The 18,631-nt window shown below is 41.5% G+C and overlaps 1 protein-coding gene across 8 annotated transcripts in view; it reads right to left on the bottom strand.

Annotated features, from left to right (window-relative positions):
* Window positions 1-18,631, bottom strand: part of SERAC1 (serine active site containing 1) — a 2,030,253-nt gene that overhangs the window by 163,551 nt on the left and 1,848,071 nt on the right. For 7 of the 8 annotated variants that reach the window (XM_069769365.1, XM_069769370.1, XM_069769368.1 and 4 more), the window contains one exon: window positions 17,638-17,781. The exons of the other annotated variant lie outside the window; for it this stretch is intronic. In XM_069769365.1, coding sequence (XP_069625466.1) covers window positions 17,638-17,781 — 144 coding nt within the window. The remainder of the gene's footprint in view (window positions 1-17,637; window positions 17,782-18,631) is intronic. 8 annotated transcript variants of the gene reach the window in all.

Here is an 18,631-nt window from a genome sequence, read left to right as displayed (position 1 = left end):
GCCATTTCCGCCGTCTCGTTTATCATCTCCTCTTGTTGTATCTGGTTTCCCTCCTGTATGTGGGTGACCAGGTCTTGTAGCCTCTGCCCTTTCTTGTATTTGCTCATCGTTTTTCTGCGACCCCTCCGGCAGCGCCTTCCCCATCGCTGGGGTCTGAAGACAAAAAATCACTAGAAGACATTTCAGGGCCGGTATGACTCTCGGCCACCCTATTGAAATCATCAAAGAGGGGTCTTTTGTTCCCCCGATGAGTCCATTTAAAGGCCCTTCCATTATTGAAGTCCGATTTGTCCCTGTGAAATTTATTCCTTTTGCGGGCGATAATCTCCTTCTCAAAGGTGTCAATCAAGTTTTTTAATTTTAATTGAAAGGGGTTGACTAAAGCATCCTTATCAAATTCAGTGAGCTTGTTTTCACAATTTTTGATTTCACTCTTGATTTTATTTAGCAGAATCTGGTCATGTTCTATAAGCATGTCTATTAGAATGGTGGAACACTTAGTTAGGCCAACCTCCCAGGTATGACGGAAGTCAGAAGTGACCTCCCATGCTGGGAAGATCTGTACACGTAAACCACGAGGTATAAGATTGGCTTTTTTGTATTCCTCTAGACTTCTAATGTTCCACCATGTTTTGGTCAAAGATTTATGTAACCCCAAGATTTTGGAGGAAAGATTATGAAAATCCGCATCCTTACTCGTATCACCAGCTATGGTGTTACAGTCGTTATCAAACAAACCCAAAGCCCTATTACTCCATGCCGTCTCCCTGCTAGATAGATCCATATTGGGCCACTAGTAACCAAAAAATAGATAGCAACGCATAAACACTAAAATAGTCCAATGTGATGTGCCACTACTCCAAGAAAAGAAGGAACAAAAGCCCCCTAACAAAGCAGCTATAAAAAGAAGAAAAGGAGGGCACCATCAAGCATAATGTCAATAATCAAGGGATCAACCCACAGTGTGACCTATAATAGCTACAGAACAGACAAAAGAAAGACGTCACACTATATATAGTGGGGATCACCGAAAAAAGTAAAGTATAAATAACTTTTAAATCCTTTATTTGTCAGCCAAAAAACACACACAAAAAACAGTACACCACTTGTTAAAATCATTTAAAAACAAAGTGAGACATCAAAGGTTCCTAATAAGGAACCTCCCCTTGGACATGTAACACAAAGGTATCATACAATGACAAATATTCTTGTTAATATGGTTACTGAAAATACATGTGTATATATAAAATGGTCATGTACAATCTAACTAGCTTATCACGACAGTACAATAGATAGATATATATATATATATAATCAGGATAATGCACTTATATCTGGCTCGCAGCACTTGAAGGGAGTTTACCCACAAAAATATATCTACACACACCTATAAATTCAATGAACGGGTATTAGACTCCTATAGATATAATAGATAGATAGAAATAACAAAACGATAATAATAAATAAATAATAACGATGAAAACTATCAAAAATTCTCCTGAACTAATACGACTGTGCATAGTCAGTACCCTAGACAATTGAACAGGAGAGGCGAAATGGAAAATACCATTTGGTGAGATGCCAAACAAAAAAAGGGGGGTCAATCCTCAGTATTAGAATGTACAATTATAGCAAATAAGGTGTTAAACACTGAAACTAGTTGATGCCATATAACAAGAGCATCTCTGAATGGTACAGGCAACCCCAAACAGAATGAGTCTAAACCCGTACACAGTAAGTGTCACAAGGATATATCAAGATAAAATATTGGTATATAAGAACCTATTCACCACTAGACAATTGCCTGTGTGTGAGGTTAGATAGAAAATGACATGTAGGAAACACAACCCCCACTGTGCAAATCAGCAAGCTGCCGCACTAAACTGAATGAAAATAGCACTGCCAAAAGAACATGACCAAGATACCAGTCGTTACAGCGGTCCAAGGGGCAAGAGCCCAACGCGTGTCGCCACAAAAGTGGCTTCGTCAGGAGCAGGTACCGCTGTGTGCGTCCGACCACTATTTATATACAACTAAGATATGCCCAAATGAATGGATCCATAGCAGCTGTGAAACAGCGTCATAGTCTCATTACCCTGGTAAGTAGGAGAGCGGCGTTCCCCATACCGGACATAGTCACACACACATAGATCCAGGAGTACCAAGATGGCCGATCAGGCTGTAAATGCGCACGCGCAACCCAACATCCATAGGACTGGTAGATATCACAAGTGACCGAATAGACTCAGAGTGCGCATGCGCAGATCCGGCGTTCATGAGCACAAAGATGGCCGCACACGAGTCAGACTGCGCAGGCGTCTAGGCAGATTACACCCCCTGGTCACTTGTGATATCTACCAGTCCTATGGATGTTGGGTTGCGCGTGCGCATTTACAGCCTGATCGGCCATCTTAGTACTCCTGGATCTATGTGTGTGTGACTATGTCCGGTATGGGGAATGCCGCTCTCCTACTCCTGCCTCTGTACAAATCCCTAGTTAGACAGCACATGGAGTACTGTGTCCAGTTTTGGGCACCGGTGCTCAGGAAGGATATAATGGAACTAGAGAGAGTACAAAGGAGGGCAACAAAATTAATAAAGGGGATGGGAGAACTACAATACCCAGATAGATTAGCGAAATTAGGATTATTTAGTCTAGAAAAAAGACGACTGAGGGGCGATCTAATAACCATGTATAAGTATATAAGGGGACAATACAAATATCTCGCTGAGGATCTGTTTATACCAAGGAAGGTGACGGGCACAAGGGGGCATTCTTTGCGTCTGGAGGAGAGAAGGTTTTTCCACCAACATAGAAGAGGATTCTTTACTGTTAGGGCAGTGAGAATCTGGAATTGCTTGCCTGAGGAGGTGGTGATGGCGAACTCAGTCGAGGGGTTCAAGAGAGGCCTGGATGTCTTCCTGGAGCAGAACAATATTGTATCATACAATTATTAGGTTCTGTAGAAGGACGTAGATCTGGGTATTTATTATGATGGAATATAGGCTGAACTGGATGGACAAATGTCTTTTTTCGGCCTTACTAACTATGTTACTATGTTACTATGTTACTTACCAGGGTAATGAGACTATGACGCTGTTTCACAGCTGCTATGGATCCATTCATTTGGGCATATCTTAGTTGTATATAAATAGTGGTCGGACGCACACAGCGGTACCTGCTCCTGACGAAGCCACTTTTGTGGCGACACGCGTTGGGCTCTTGCCCCTTGGACCACTGTAACGACTGGTATCTTGGTCATGTTCTTTTGGCAGTGCTATTTTCATTCAGTTTAGTGCGGCAGCTTGCTGATTTGCACAGTGGGGGTTGTGTTTCCTACATGTCATTTTCTATCTAACCTCACACACAGGCAATTGTCTAGTGGTGAATAGGTTCTTATATACCAATATTTTATCTTGATATATCCTTGTGACACTTACTGTGTACGGGTTTAGACTCATTCTGTTTGGGGTTGCCTGTACCATTCAGAGATGCTCTTGTTATATGGCATCAACTAGTTTCAGTGTTTAACACCTTATTTGCTATAATTGTACATTCTAATACTGAGGATTGACCCCCCTTTTTTTGTTTGGCATCTCACCAAATGGTATTTTCCATTTCGCCTCTCCTGTTCAATTGTCTAGGGTACTGACTATGCACAGTCGTATTAGTTCAGGAGAATTTTTGATAGTTTTCATCGTTATTATTTATTTATTATTATCGTTTTGTTATTTCTATCTATCTATTATATCTATAGGAGTCTAATACCCGTTCATTGAATTTATAGGTGTGTGTAGATATATTTTTGTGGGTAAACTCCCTTCAAGTGCTGCGAGCTGGGCCAGATATAAGTGCATTATCCTGATTATATATATATATCTATCTATCTATTGTACTGTCGTGATAAGCTAGTTAGATTGTACATGACCATTTTATATATGTTTACACATGTATTTTCAGTAACCATATTAACAAGAATATTTGTCATTGTATGATACCTTTGTGTTACATGTCCAAGGGGAGGTTCCTTATTAGGAACCTTTGATGTCTCACTTTGTTTTTAAATGATTTTAACAAGTGGTGTACTGTTTTTTGTGTGTGTTTTTTGGCTGACAAATAAAGGATTTAAAAGTTATTTATACTTTACTTTTTTCGGTGATCCCCACTATATATAGTGTGACGTCTTTCTTTTGTCTGTTCTGTAGCTATTATAGGTCACACTGTGGGTTGATCCCTTGATTATTGACATTATGCTTGATGGTGCCCTCCTTTTCTTCTTTTTATAGCTGCTTTGTTAGGGGGCTTTTGTTCCTTCTTTTCTTGGAGTAGTGGCACATCACATTGGACTATTTTAGTGTTTATGCGTTGCTATCTATTTTTTGGTTACTAGTGGCCCAATATGGATCTATCTAGCAGGGAGACGGCATGGAGTAATAGGGCTTTGGGTTTGTTTGATAACGACTGTAACACCATAGCTGGTGATACGAGTAAGGATGCGGATTTTCATAATCTTTCCTCCAAAATCTTGGGGTTACATAAATCTTTGACCAAAACATGGTGGAACATTAGAAGTCTAGAGGAATACAAAAAAGCCAATCTTATACCTCATGGTTTACGTGTACAGATCTTCCCAGCATGGGAGGTCACTTCTGACTTCCGTCATACCTGGGAGGTTGGCCTAACTAAGTGTTCCACCATTCTAATAGACATGCTTATAGAACATGACCAGATTCTGCTAAATAAAATCAAGAGTGAAATCAAAAATTGTGAAAACAAGCTCACTGAATTTGATAAGGATGCTTTAGTCAACCCCTTTCAATTAAAATTAAAAAACTTGATTGACACCTTTGAGAAGGAGATTATCGCCCGCAAAAGGAATAAATTTCACAGGGACAAATCGGACTTCAATAATGGAAGGGCCTTTAAATGGACTCATCGGGGGAACAAAAGACCCCTCTTTGATGATTTCAATAGGGTGGCCGAGAGTCATACCGGCCCTGAAATGTCTTCTAGTGATTTTTTGTCTTCAGACCCCAGCGATGGGGAAGGCGCTGCCGGAGGGGTCGCAGAAAAACGAGGAGCAAATACAAGAAAGGGCAGAGGCTACAAGACCTGGTCACCCACATACAGGAGGGAAACCAGATACAACAAGAGGAGATGATAAACGAGACGGCGGAAATGGCCCAGTCAGGTAACTTACAAATTATTAACTTATCGTCATATTCACTATCGGAGTCAGAAACTAAGGTGCTTTCTAGAGGGTTGTCTTTCTCTCCTATGAACACCTTAAATAAATTTGTATTGGTGAAAGATCTTTACCTTTTCTGTCGCCAACTTACTTTCAGGCTGCTCTATCATCAACCTTCCCTAGTAGATACACTCCCTGACAATGAGAGACAGGTCTTTCAAGACCTTTTGGAACTTTTACAGGAAAATGAAACTCCATCATCCAGTGGCAGATTCACTAGACACCTTCCATCACAAGCAACTCCATCCTTCTCTCTATTTCCTGCGGTCCAGATATTTTTCGAAAAAACATGTCGGGATATTGAAAATCTGAAATTGGACCCTCATAAGGCAAACAACCTTAGTAGAGAGGAAGTTGGGGCACTACAGGATTTAAAGAGGAACAAGGAATTTGTGGTACGTGAGGCTGACAAAGGGGGAAACGTTGTCTTGTGGCCACATGACCAATATCTTAGAGAAGTCACAAGGCAACTTAATAATAAGGACTGTTATACCATCCTACCCTCAGACCCGACAAATTTTTTCAAGGATCAGCTTGACGGTATCATCAACGGGGCCTTTCGGGATCGTGTCGTGACCAAGAAGGAAGCTGACTTCCTTACAACATCTGTACCAACCATACCCACATTTTATGCCCTACCAAAGATTCACAAGTCTTTGGTAGAACCACCAGGTAGGCCTATCGTTTCGGGGATAGGCAGTATCTTTGAACGCCCCTGTATTTACGTTGATCATTTTTTGCAGCCATTTGTTACCTCCTTGAAATCCTTCACCAGAGACTCCACCCATTTGTTACAACTCTTGGAAGAGTGTGATATTCCCGAGAATACCCTGTTAATCAGTATGGACGTGGAGTCCTTGTATACCAGCATCGCACATCGTTCAGGTATGCAGGCGGTCACTTATTTTCTAGAAAAAGCTGTAGAGAGATCCATTGAGCATGACAACTTCATTCTGAGATTGTTATACTTCATTTTGGACAAGAATTACTTTGTCTTTGACAGGAAATTCTTTAGACAAGTGTCCGGTACTGCCATGGGGGCTCGTTGTGCCCCCGCCTACGCCAACCTATTTTTGGGTTGGTGGGAGGAGACAGTAGTGTATCAACATCATTTATTCAGCTTGAGGGTACATACCTGGCAACGATATATCGACGACATCCTACTGATATGGACGGGATCTGTAGAGGACTATAATCAATTCCTTGGGGATCTTAATGCTAACCATCTTAACATTAAACTTACATCTGTGATTTCAGCAACCACCATTGACTTCCTGGATCTCAGACTTTCGATTATGGACTCAAGAATTGTAAGTGGACTACATCGTAAGACTACAGCTACCAATAGTCTCCTCCACTTTTCAAGTTTCCACCCTTTCCATCTTAAGAAGGGCATCCCGAAAGGTCAATTCTTACGTGTCAGAAGAAATTGCAGCACAGATGAAGAATTTAGGCATCATGCAAAAGATCTATCTGCCCGCTTCAAGAAAAGAGGGTATCCACAAAGACTTATCTCGGGGGGCTTCCAGCATGCCCTTCAACAGGATCGGAAACATCTTTTTGAGAAAAAGGTACGTGGACCTACACGCCCTCTGGCAATCATTACTACCTTCAATAACCAGTGGGCGGATGTACGGAACCTTTTGAGTAGGAATTGGGATATTCTCATGACCGATAAGAAGATTCCACCAATGGTCTCTGCTTCACCGTGTATGGTGGCGAGAAGGGCAAAAAACCTTAGGGATGACCTCTGTCACAGCCATTATCAACGTCCGGCTGTGAAATTAAATCGAGGGATTAGAACGTTTGGCTCTTACCCCTGTGGGGGATGTAATATCTGCCAATACATGATTTTTCAAGATGGTTTTTCTATCTCTACAGTGCCATTTCGGATCCAACCAAGGGAACATTTCAATTGTAGATCGAGGAACGTGGTGTATGCTATCTTCTGCGATTGCCCAAAGATATATGTAGGCCAGACCACACAGGAGCTAAGGAGGAGAATGCAACGGCATCTTTCAAGCATCTCCATGGCATCAAGAGATCGGGCGAAGAATAAGACTCTTTCCTCTGTGGCTGCCCATTTTTTGGACCACCATCGTTGCAACATCTCTAACTTCAAGGTTATGGGATTGGAAGGAGTGCACCTAAATATTAGGGGTGGAGACATCACCAATCGACTTTTGCGTTGCGAAACCAAATGGATATACAGCTTACAGAGTATGGCCCCCAGGGGCCTCAACGAAGAATTTCTCTTCACTGGCTTTTACAAACAACTTTGATATGGACAATTTGGGCATCTGTTTTCACCTTTCTAATTCCTGTAGGGGTGGTTTTTTCCTTTATGCCCCTGATTTATGTCACCTTGGTAATTTTGGATGTGTATATATAGGTCTAAATAGGTATGACATCTATGACCCAGTCTTTTGGTCTGGTACCAGCTCGTATGCACTACTAACACTCCAGGTCTTGCAAATTTGGATATTTTTTTGGGGCCCACGCCAGGGATACACCGCGTTTATATTAAGAATGCTCTTTCCAAATAGATTTGGTTCATCTGGAATAGTTGACTGATTAGTTCCTGGTCTTTCAGTTGTCCCACCAATATGGGAGGGAATGTGGAGCCATCTCCATTCTACCGCACGTATATGGGAAAAAGGATTTTCTATATCTTCATGTCTAGTTTTTTTTTTTTTTCAAAATTCAAATGGTTAACAACTTTATAGATGTGTATGGATCTATTCATGTAACACACCTTCCGGACATGTACCTTTGGCGACATTCTTATTGGTGGTTAACCGATACTCTTGTTCTCTCCCAATATGTTTCTATTACCGTCTTAGGAATCTAATGTCTCCCTTGGGCCTTGCTCGGATTGGTTATCGTTTTGGGTTTTCCCTACCCCCTTCCCCCCCCCCCCTTTTTTGTTCGACATGATTCCTTGCACATTTCCAGGACCAGTGTATTTTAGGAGTGTGACATTCTCTTTAGAGTCCATCTATTCAAACTAACTCGTAGTTATTCCTATATCCGAATATGTTATCACACATTATAATTAGTGCGGCGACTTTAGATCTTGTAACGTGTGCACCTGTTAGCGGTTGTGGTACATTTGCTCGATCCACCCTCATTACTATTGATTCAGCTGAATGTGAGGATCGTCTTTAGCCTATTTCTCTCATTCTAGATATGTATATATATATATTTTTATATTCTGCATTGGAGTTGATCCCTGGATAAGAAATAAATATATGAAAAATAAAATTACGTATGTATTATCTCTTTTGAGTGGGTGTGGTTTCACCGTACCCTACTTATTATTATTATATTCTTCTTGGGACCAGACATGCTTTGTAAATTATCACTCTGGCGTCTCACTTCGCTGCTCCAACCCTTCGTTTGGGGTTTAGAGTTTTACAATCTATCGCTTGTGTGGTATGGACTATCTGTATTCACTTGTGTACCATGAATTAGCGCTATGTGTGCACTTGAAGTTTCCCTTCTTTAGCTCACCCTAGCATTCTGAACCGCGACTATGTACTTAGTGCTGTTTATTGATCTGACATCCGTCGCTTTGCTTTGGAATTTCTACATCGCTATAACAGATTGGGACTTATACAGGTTACTATATTGTATATTGTATACTCCGACGCCTGACTAGTGGCGCCCCCTCCCCTCTCTTTTCTTCAGGGGGTGTAATCTGCCTAGACGCCTGCGCAGTCTGACTCGTGTGCGGCCATCTTTGTGCTCATGAACGCCGGATCTGCGCATGCGCACTCTGAGTCTATTCGGTCACTTGTGATATCTACCAGTCCTATGGATGTTGGGTTGCGCGTGCGCATTTACAGCCTGATCGGCCATCTTGGTACTCCTGGATCTATGTGTGTGTGACTATGTCCGGTATGGGGAACGCCGCTCTCCTACTTACCAGGGTAATGAGACTATGACGCTGTTTCACAGCTGCTATGGATCCATTCATTTGGGCATATCTTAGTTGTATATAAATAGTGGTCGGACGCACACAGCGGTACCTGCTCCTGACGAAGCCACTTTTGTGGCGACACGCATTGGGCTCTTGCCCCTTGGACCGCTGTAACGACTGGTATCTTGGTCATGTTCTTTTGGCAGTGCTATTTTCATTCAGTTTAGTGCGGCAGCTTGCTGATTTGCACAGTGGGGGTTGTGTTTCCTACATGTCATTTTCTATCTAACCTCACACACAGGCAATTGTCTAGTGGTGAATAGGTTCTTATATACCAATATTTTATCTTGATATATCCTTGTGACACTTACTGTGTACGGGTTTAGACTCATTCTGTTTGGGGTTGCCTGTACCATTCAGAGATGCTCTTGTTATATGGCATCAACTAGTTTCAGTGTTTAACACCTTATTTGCTATAATTGTACATTCTAATACTGAGGATTGACCCCCCTTTTTTTGTTTGGCATCTCACCAAATGGTATTTTCCATTTCGCCTCTCCTGTTCAATTGTCTAGGGTACTGACTATGCACAGTCGTATTAGTTCAGGAGAATTTTTGATAGTTTTCATCGTTATTATTTATTTATTATTATCGTTTTGTTATTTCTATCTATCTATTATATCTATAGGAGTCTAATACCCGTTCATTGAATTTATAGGTGTGTGTAGATATATTTTTGTGGGTAAACTCCCTTCAAGTGCTGCGAGCTGGGCCAGATATAAGTGCATTATCCTGATTATATATATATATCTATCTATCTATTGTACTGTCGTGATAAGCTAGTTAGATTGTACATGACCATTTTATATATGTTTACACATGTATTTTCAGTAACCATATTAACAAGAATATTTGTCATTGTATGATACCTTTGTGTTACATGTCCAAGGGGAGGTTCCTTATTAGGAACCTTTGATGTCTCACTTTGTTTTTAAATGATTTTAACAAGTGGTGTACTGTTTTTTGTGTGTGTTTTTTGGCTGACAAATAAAGGATTTAAAAGTTATTTATACTTTACTTTTTTCGGTGATCCCCACTATATATAGTGTGACGTCTTTCTTTTGTCTCTTCTGTAGCTATTATAGGTCACACTGTGGGTTGATCCCTTGATTATTGACATTATGCTTGATGGTGCCCTCCTTTTCTTCTTTTTATAAGGACACAAGGAAGCGACTTGTTCCTGACCGGGAGCATCCACTGACGACTCGCTGCTTTTATATTTCTGAAGAGGAGGCGAAAGAGCTAGAGGCTGAGTCAGCAAGGAAAGCCAAAACTTTTTCCTGCTGCTCCAGCTTTAAAAGCTGTTTTCCTACTCCCAGATAAGGGAGCCTTCGAGGCCTTGTGTAGCCAGATGATGATGCTGGCTCAACACCTCGAGCCTTTGGTGCTATTTTGCTGTTCCCACTACCACCAGATGCTCCACCATCACCACCACTGTTGTGAATTCTGTTGTTGGGCTCCCTCCTGTGGTCATGAATGGTACTTCGGCTGGTTCTGTCCATGGACTTCCTCGGGTGGCTGTGGGTGTTTCTGAGTTTCCTTCCACAGGTGACGAGGTTAATTCGTTAGCTGGCTGCTCTATTTAACTCCACTTAGATCTTTGCTCCATGCCACCTGTCAATGTTCCAGTATTGGTCTAGTTCTCTCCTGGATCGTTCTTGTGACCTGTCTTCCCAGCAGAAGCTAAGTGCCTGCTTGTATTTCTCTGGTTTGCTATTTTTCTGTCCAGCTTGCTATTTTGATTGTTGCCTTGCTTGCTGGAAGCTCTGGAACGCAGAGGGAGCGCCTCCGCACCGTGAGTCGGTGCGGAGGGTCTTTTTGCGCCCTCTGCGTGGTCTTTTTGTAGGTTTTTGTGCTGACCGCAAAGCTACCTTTCCTATCCTCAGTCTGTTCAGTAAATCGGGCCTCACTTTGCTAAATCTATTTCATCTCTGTGTTTGTATTTTCATCTTTACTCACAGTCATTATATGTGGGGGGCTGCCTTTTCCTTTGGGGAATTTCTCTGAGGCAAGGTAGGCTTTATTTTTTCTATCTTCAGGGCTAGCTAGTTCCTTAGGCTGTGCCGAGTTGCATAGGGAGCGTTAGGAGCAATCCACGGCTATTTCTAGTGTGTCTGATAGGATTAGGGATTGCGGTCAGCAGAGTTCCCACGTCCCAGAGCTCGTCCTATATTATCAGTAACTATCAGGTCATTCCGTGTGCTCTTAACCACCAGGTCCATTATTGTCCTGACCACCAGGTCATAACACACCACCATCAGTTCTAGCTGGCAACGACCGCCCACATTAGAAAAATCTAACCAAAATAACAACCGTTATATGGTACTGTAAAACAAGGTAGAAGGTGTATATTAACTTGTTGAGAATTTAAATCTCCCTTTTTTGGGGGGGAGACTGCAACAAAACTCAAGCCCAGTGTATTACACTACACAATGTAGGTGGCAGAACGTGGCTGGAAGATATACGACAAACTAACAGAACTGACGTAGATTCACTTGGTGCCAATTTAAATCTCCATTTTTTGGGGGGGAGACTGCAACAAAACTCAGGCCCAGTGTATTACACTACACAATGTAAGTGGCAGAACGTGGCTGGAAGATATACGACAAACTGTAAATCCACTTAGTGCCAATTTAAATCTCCCTTTTTTTTGGGGGGAGACTGCACCAAAACTCAGGCCCAGTGTATTACACTACACAATGTAAGTGGCAGAACGTGGCTGGAAGATATACGACAAACTAACGCAATGACGTCAACAAGGTTACCAATAAATCAACATGGTTGCCATTATTAGAAGTATGTGGACAGTGTTTGATATCATTATTTGTAAACCAAAATAGGGAGTGAAACAATAATAGGTCAATTATGATAATAAAATAATAACTAATACCTCTGCCTCTATCACCCACTCCTGGTTTTGGATTACAAAAAATTAAATTACATACATATGTACTGGTCGTTTTTGGCCAACCTTTGTTTGGAGAAGAAAAAGATAGGAGACACGGTTAACACAACCAACACTAAAGTTTATTTATTTGAAAATTTTTTTTCATTGTAGAAAATTACTGTGAAAGAAAAAGATACCTTAGGACATTTATACAACATTGTCCTGCCATGACACACGTCCAATATCTGATACAAAATAGGCCGCAAATTGGTCCCGCATGAGACCAACGGCTGCAGTTGACCGCAGCGGGTGATGCTGAAAATCAGGCAGAGGGTGTGCAACTGGTTCATCCAGTTCAATGTGGGGTCGCTCCTTATTAATTATGTAATTGTGGAGAACCACACAGGCTTTGACCACCTCGTCGACTGTTTCCACTTTTAGATTTATGGCGGTTGCAAGAATGCGCCATTTAGCAACCAGAATGCCAAATGCCAAAGGTACACTTTACTGTTCTCCGGGCCCTGGTCAGTCTGTAGTTGAAGATCCTTCTAGTGTGGTCCAAGTCCCGACTAGAATATGGCTTCAGTAGATTTTCACACATCTGGAAGGCCTCATCCCCAACCATAACAAATGGCAGCGGTGGGCCTTGAGTGTTGGGGAGAGGCTGTGGAGGAGGAAAATTAAAATTGTTGCCATACACACGACGGCCCATATCAGAGCTTTTGAAAGTCTGGGAATCATTGCCACAGCCAAAAGTTCCTATGTCCACGGCGATGAAGCGACAGTCTGCATCAACTATTGCCATGAGCACTACAGAAAAATATTTTTTGTAGTTGAAAAATTCCGATCCGGTTCTGGCAGGTTTTATAATGCGGATGTGCTTTCCATCCACCGCCCCTAAACAGTTGGGGAAATCACACATATTCAAAAATGTATCTGCAATTTCACGCCACATGTCCACGGTGGGCACTGGTATAAACTCCTCACGTAGCACGTACCATAAAGCCCGACAGGTGTCCAAAACTATTCCGGATAGGGTGGATATTCCAAGCCGGTATTGGAAGTGGAGTGAAGATAAATTCTCCCCTGTCGCAAGAAATCTAGAAGATAAACACAAAAAAAAACATTACAATCTACTCTTTTTATGGTGTGGTTTAAAAGAAAAAAAAGAGGAAAACATAAAAAAAATGTCAGAATAATACCAAAAAAAAGGACTGTCATTGATTTACATTTTGAACGTACCCTAATGTCACCAGCAGACGTTCCTCGAGTGGTATCGCTCTACGGAGCTGGGTGTCCTAGCGCCGTATGACTCCTTGGACACGAGACAGCAAATCCCGGAACGATGCTTGTGACATTCTCGTGTACTCCTGGAACTTCTCCGGGTTGGCATTCAGCTCGGCATAGAGCGTGTGATAGGCTCCACGGCTCTCACGCACTTCTATTATGGGGTGCCTCCAAAAACGCCGACGTTGTCTCCTTCTCCATCTTTCGCAGTTTCGGTCTTGCTCCCAAGCAAAAGCACAGGCCAGAAAAATCTTGAAGCTGAAATCAAGGTTGAAATAAAAGCTCTCCATGCTAAGATCCATCATGACACAGGAAACAGTAGCAAGCTGTTAACATTTCAGTAGCCCTAGGGTCTATATATAGAGAGCCCATCATATACGCCCTCTCTATTCCAATTGGTGGTGTCACGTTATTTTTTTTTTGGCTCCTGTGATAATTTTGGACTTGTGCTAAAAAAAACGCAAACGCATGCAAAAACGCATGTAAACGCGTTTACATGCGTTTTTGCATGCGTTTCAAATGCGTTAAAAATGCATGCAGATGAAAACGCAAGTGTGAAACCAGCCTTACACTACACAATGTAAGTGGCAGAACGTGGCTGGAAGATATACGACAAACTAACAGAACTGACGTAGATCCACTTAGTGCCAGTTTAAATCTCCCTTTTTTGGGGGGGAGACTGCTCCAAAACTCAGGCCCAGTGTATTACACCACACAATGTAAGTGGCAGAACGTGGCTGGAAGATATACGATAAACTAACAGAACTGACGTAGATCCACTCAGTGCCAATTTAAATCTCCCTTTTTTGGGGGGGAGACTGCACCAAAACTCAGGCCCAGTGTATTACACTACACAATGTAAGTGGCAGAACATGCTGGAAGATATACGACAAACTAACAGAACTGACGTAGATCCACTTAGTGCCAATTTAAATCTCCCTGTTTTTTTGGGGGGGAAACTGCAACAAAACTCAGGCCCAAGAGCTGTAGTACAATTTCAATCTCAATACAATGATCTCAGGACAAGTATGGCAACAATAAAAAGGACTGCTGCACACAAAAGTGTGGACAAATAAACAAGATAACTGTGCAGAGAGGAGCAACAGGATTTTTGCTTTTAAAAAAGCAGTTGGTTTGCACAGCAGCGTGCAAACAGCAATGCAGCTATCAGGGAGCCTTATAAGGCAGCCTAATAAGCTACAGCGCTGATGCACAAAAATATAAACTCCACTGTCCCTGCAAAGAAAAGGTGGTGTTGGACAGTGGAAATTGCTACAGCACAAGCAGTTTGGGGGTTAATCTTCCCTCCCTAACTATATCTCTTCTTCTGATGCAGCTGCAGCAACCTCTCCCTATGCTACGATCGGCAGAAGTAAGATGGCAGTCGGCGTGCACGCCCCTTTATAGCCCCAGTGACGCCGCAGAAAGTAAGCCAATTACTGTCATGCCCTTCTCTAAGATGGTGGGGACTGAGACCTATGTCATCACGCTGCCCACACTCTGCGTCCTCCTTCATTGGCTGAAAAATGGCGCTGAAAGCGTCATACGAAACGCGACTTTGGCGCGCTGATCGCCGACCTCATGACCGATCCCACACTAGGATCGGGTCGGTTTTCACAAAACCTGACTTTGCCGAAAGTCGGCGATTTTTGAATTTGTCCGATCCGTTTCGCTCAACCCTACTTATAACTTCGTTAAAAAATAATTTTGTTCCAAAATTATGCTAATGTAAAGGAGACATGTAGGAAATGTTACTTATTCAGTATTTTATGTGACATATCTCTGTGATTTAAGGGCATGAAAATTCAAAGTTGTAAAATTGCGAAATATTCCACATTTTTTCCAAATATTCATTTTTTTCACAAATAAATGCAAATAATATCAAATACATGTTATAACTATCATGCAGTACAATATGTCATGAAAAAACATTCTCAGAATCACTGGGATCTATGGAAGCGTTCCAGAGTTATTACCTCATAGTGACAGTGGTCAGAATTGCAAAATTGGCCTTGTCATTAACGTGCAAACCACCGTCGGTGGTAAAGGGGTTAAAAACGATCGACACTGCTGAAAATGAGGTCAGACAGGCACAAAGTGGCTTTGTCTGCTGCATTAAACACCATTTTTCAGGATTTCAGACAAAAGCCCCAATGGAGCCACCGACGTATGGAAAAAACGTAATGTGAACTTAGGCTAAGAGAAAATATTCTTGTCATGGACATTACACATACAGCTGTAGAGAGTGAGTTGGGTAGGTGTCATAGAAGCAGTTTTTTTTCCTCTCTCATGGATATATTTCAAGTATGCCATATTATAGAGGTAATGTTCTAGGGACGCATGGTGGCAACAGTAGCACATTGTTTGTAATATGATATACTTATGTACTCTGTGCCCCATATTCATGTCCATGCACAAAGCATTGCTGTCCCTAACATTTTATGAAGTATTTGCTATTATGCAATATTTGCTATTAAGTGAAACGAACATCCATGAGAATATAGTCACATCTTATGATAATTCATATTACCGTATATTGATTGGTAAATCTTTTTTGCATCAAGATACATGATTCATATGTTGTTATTATTATTATCTATTGAAGAATGTTGCTTAAAAATACAGTTGTGCTCAAACGTATACATACCCTGGCAGAATATTTGCTTTCTTGGCCTTGTTTTCAGAAGATATGAATGATAGCACCAAAACTGTTATACTCCACTCATGGTTAGTGGTTGGGTGAAGCCATTTATTGTCAAACTACTGTGTTTTCTCTTTTTAAATCCTAATGACAATCCAGAACATCCAAATAACCCTGATCAAAAGTTCACTGTACCCTGGTGATTTTGGCCTGATAACATGCACAGAAGTTGACACAATGGGTTTGAATGGCCACTAAAGGTAACATCCTCACCTTGACCTGTTAGCTTGTAATCAGTGCGTGTGCATAAAAGCTGAAAGAGTTTCTGGGATCCAGACAGACTCTTGCATTTTTCATCCAGCTACTGGCATTTCTGAATTGTGAGTCATGGAGAAAGCAAACGAATTGTCAATGCATCTGCGGGAAAAAGTAGCTGAACTATATAAAACAGGATAGGAATACAAAAAGATATCCAAGGATTTGAAAAATGCAAGTCAACAGCGTTCAAACTGTGGTTAACAAATGGAAAATCAGTGGTTCTGTAAAAACAAAACCACAGTCAAATAACATGAGCTGAAATACTGGATTCTCTGAAAACTAGCGATGTGGCTGTTTCAAGATGAACAATAAGGAGGCACTTGAAGAAAAATGGGCTACATGGTTGAGTCGCCAGAAGAAAGCCATTACTGCGCAAATGAAACAAAGTATATCGCCTACAATACGCAAAACATCACAGAGACAAGCCTCAAAACTTCTGAAACAATATAATTTGGAATGATGAGACCAAAATGTAACTTTTTGGCCACAACCATAAACGTTATATTTGAAGAGAGGTCAACAAGGCCTATGATGAAAGGAACATCATTCCTAGTGTAAAGGAGGTGGATCGCTGATGTTTTGAGGATTTGTGAAATGCAACCACACAGGAAACTTGGTCAAAGTTGAAGGAAAGATGAATGCAGCACATTATCTTCAAATACTGGAAGCATATTTGCACTCATTAGCCCGGAAGCTGTGCATGGGACGTACTTGGAAGTTCCAAAATGACAATGATCCAAAACACAAAGCCAAGTCGACCTGTCATTCTCTACAGCAGAACAAAGTGAAGGTTCTAGAGTGGCCATTTCAGTATCCTCAAACACGCAGTTCATGCTAGATAGCCCAGGAATTTACAGGAACTGGATGATTTTTCCCAAAAAGAGTGGGCAGCTTTACCATCTGAAAAAATAAAGAACCTCATCCACAACTATCAAAAAAAACTTCAAGTGGTCATTGATGTTAGAGGGGGCAGTACACGGTATTAAGAAATGGGGTATGTGATCTTTTGATCAGGGTCATTTGGATGTTTTGGGTTGTCATTATGATTTAAAAAGAGAAAACACAGTAGTTTGACAATAAATGGCTTCAACCACTAACCACGAGTGGAGAAAACGTTTTGGTGTTATCATTGATATTCTTTGAAAAAAGGCCAAGAAAGCAAAAATTCTGCTGGGGTATGTAAACATTTGAGCACAACTGTAGGTGCATTTCTTAATACCAGCAAAACCTTCTTGCATAATGATTAAGAACATAGGTTGGTGAATATACTTGCCTGCTGATTCTGCTGGCACCACATGTAATCTCATCATGCTGCCTATACGCGTTGGCAATGTTTCTGCAAAGCTGACAACTTTGAAATCCTTGTTTTTGGTAAATTCCAGGAACTCTTCATTTAGCTCTTGTAGTGCAGGAGAATCTTTTAGAAAATGTATTACTTAATTAGTTGCATACCTGTAAGTACATTCTGAAATGAATAGAATCCTATCTAGGGCTACCAGCAGAAGTATATACCTCAGTATAGACTTAAATGAAAATAAACAAACTATATTGTAATTTAGAAATAAAAAGTGACATGTACCCATGCCCCATGCTGTAGAGTAAATAGATTTTGTGTAGGGATGGGCAAACCCGAACTGTAAAGTTCGGGACCCGTACCAAACACATAGTGTTCGGTCTCAAGGTCCCAAACACGGGTTTCCATGGGAAACCCGTGATACAGTTCGAGTCCAGGGCCTGTAAAAGAAAGCATAAAATTAATAACAAACATTAGAAATATTATACTTACCTGTCCAGCGACATGTCCTCCCGTCCCACTGTCTCATGGCCGCATCTGCTTCCGGGGCCGCTCATTACCTTCCGGCGGTATTCACTGCACTCGGCAGTCATCGGCTTTTTCCGGCAGTGTTCGTGTGGTGACGTCACCACCACTCTGGATTCATTAAGAGGCGCACGCCTTTTAATGAATTAGGCACTTCAGACAAGTGGCATGCGCCCTGCCACAAATCATGCTCAAATGACGAGAGTAAGAAACTCCACAGCTCATCATTATTTAGATGAGCTGTAGTGTCACGCCCTTGACTCAGCCCAGCTCTACATATTTTGGCTGAATTAGGATAACTGGAGTAAAATTTTCAAAAGTAGCAAAAATTATGAAACTTTTCAAAGTGATTTAGGTTAGAATTCTAGCACAATTGCTTTGTTAAATCAGGACTCAAGTGTTTAAAAAAAAATCTGTAAATTAAAGGGGTTGTCCAGGGTACGTGAAA

This window comes from Ranitomeya imitator, chromosome 5, assembly GCF_032444005.1.
Source record: "Ranitomeya imitator isolate aRanImi1 chromosome 5, aRanImi1.pri, whole genome shotgun sequence".
NCBI lineage: Eukaryota > Metazoa > Chordata > Amphibia > Anura > Dendrobatidae > Ranitomeya > Ranitomeya imitator.
This window is presented reverse-complemented; position numbering and strand designations above follow the sequence as displayed.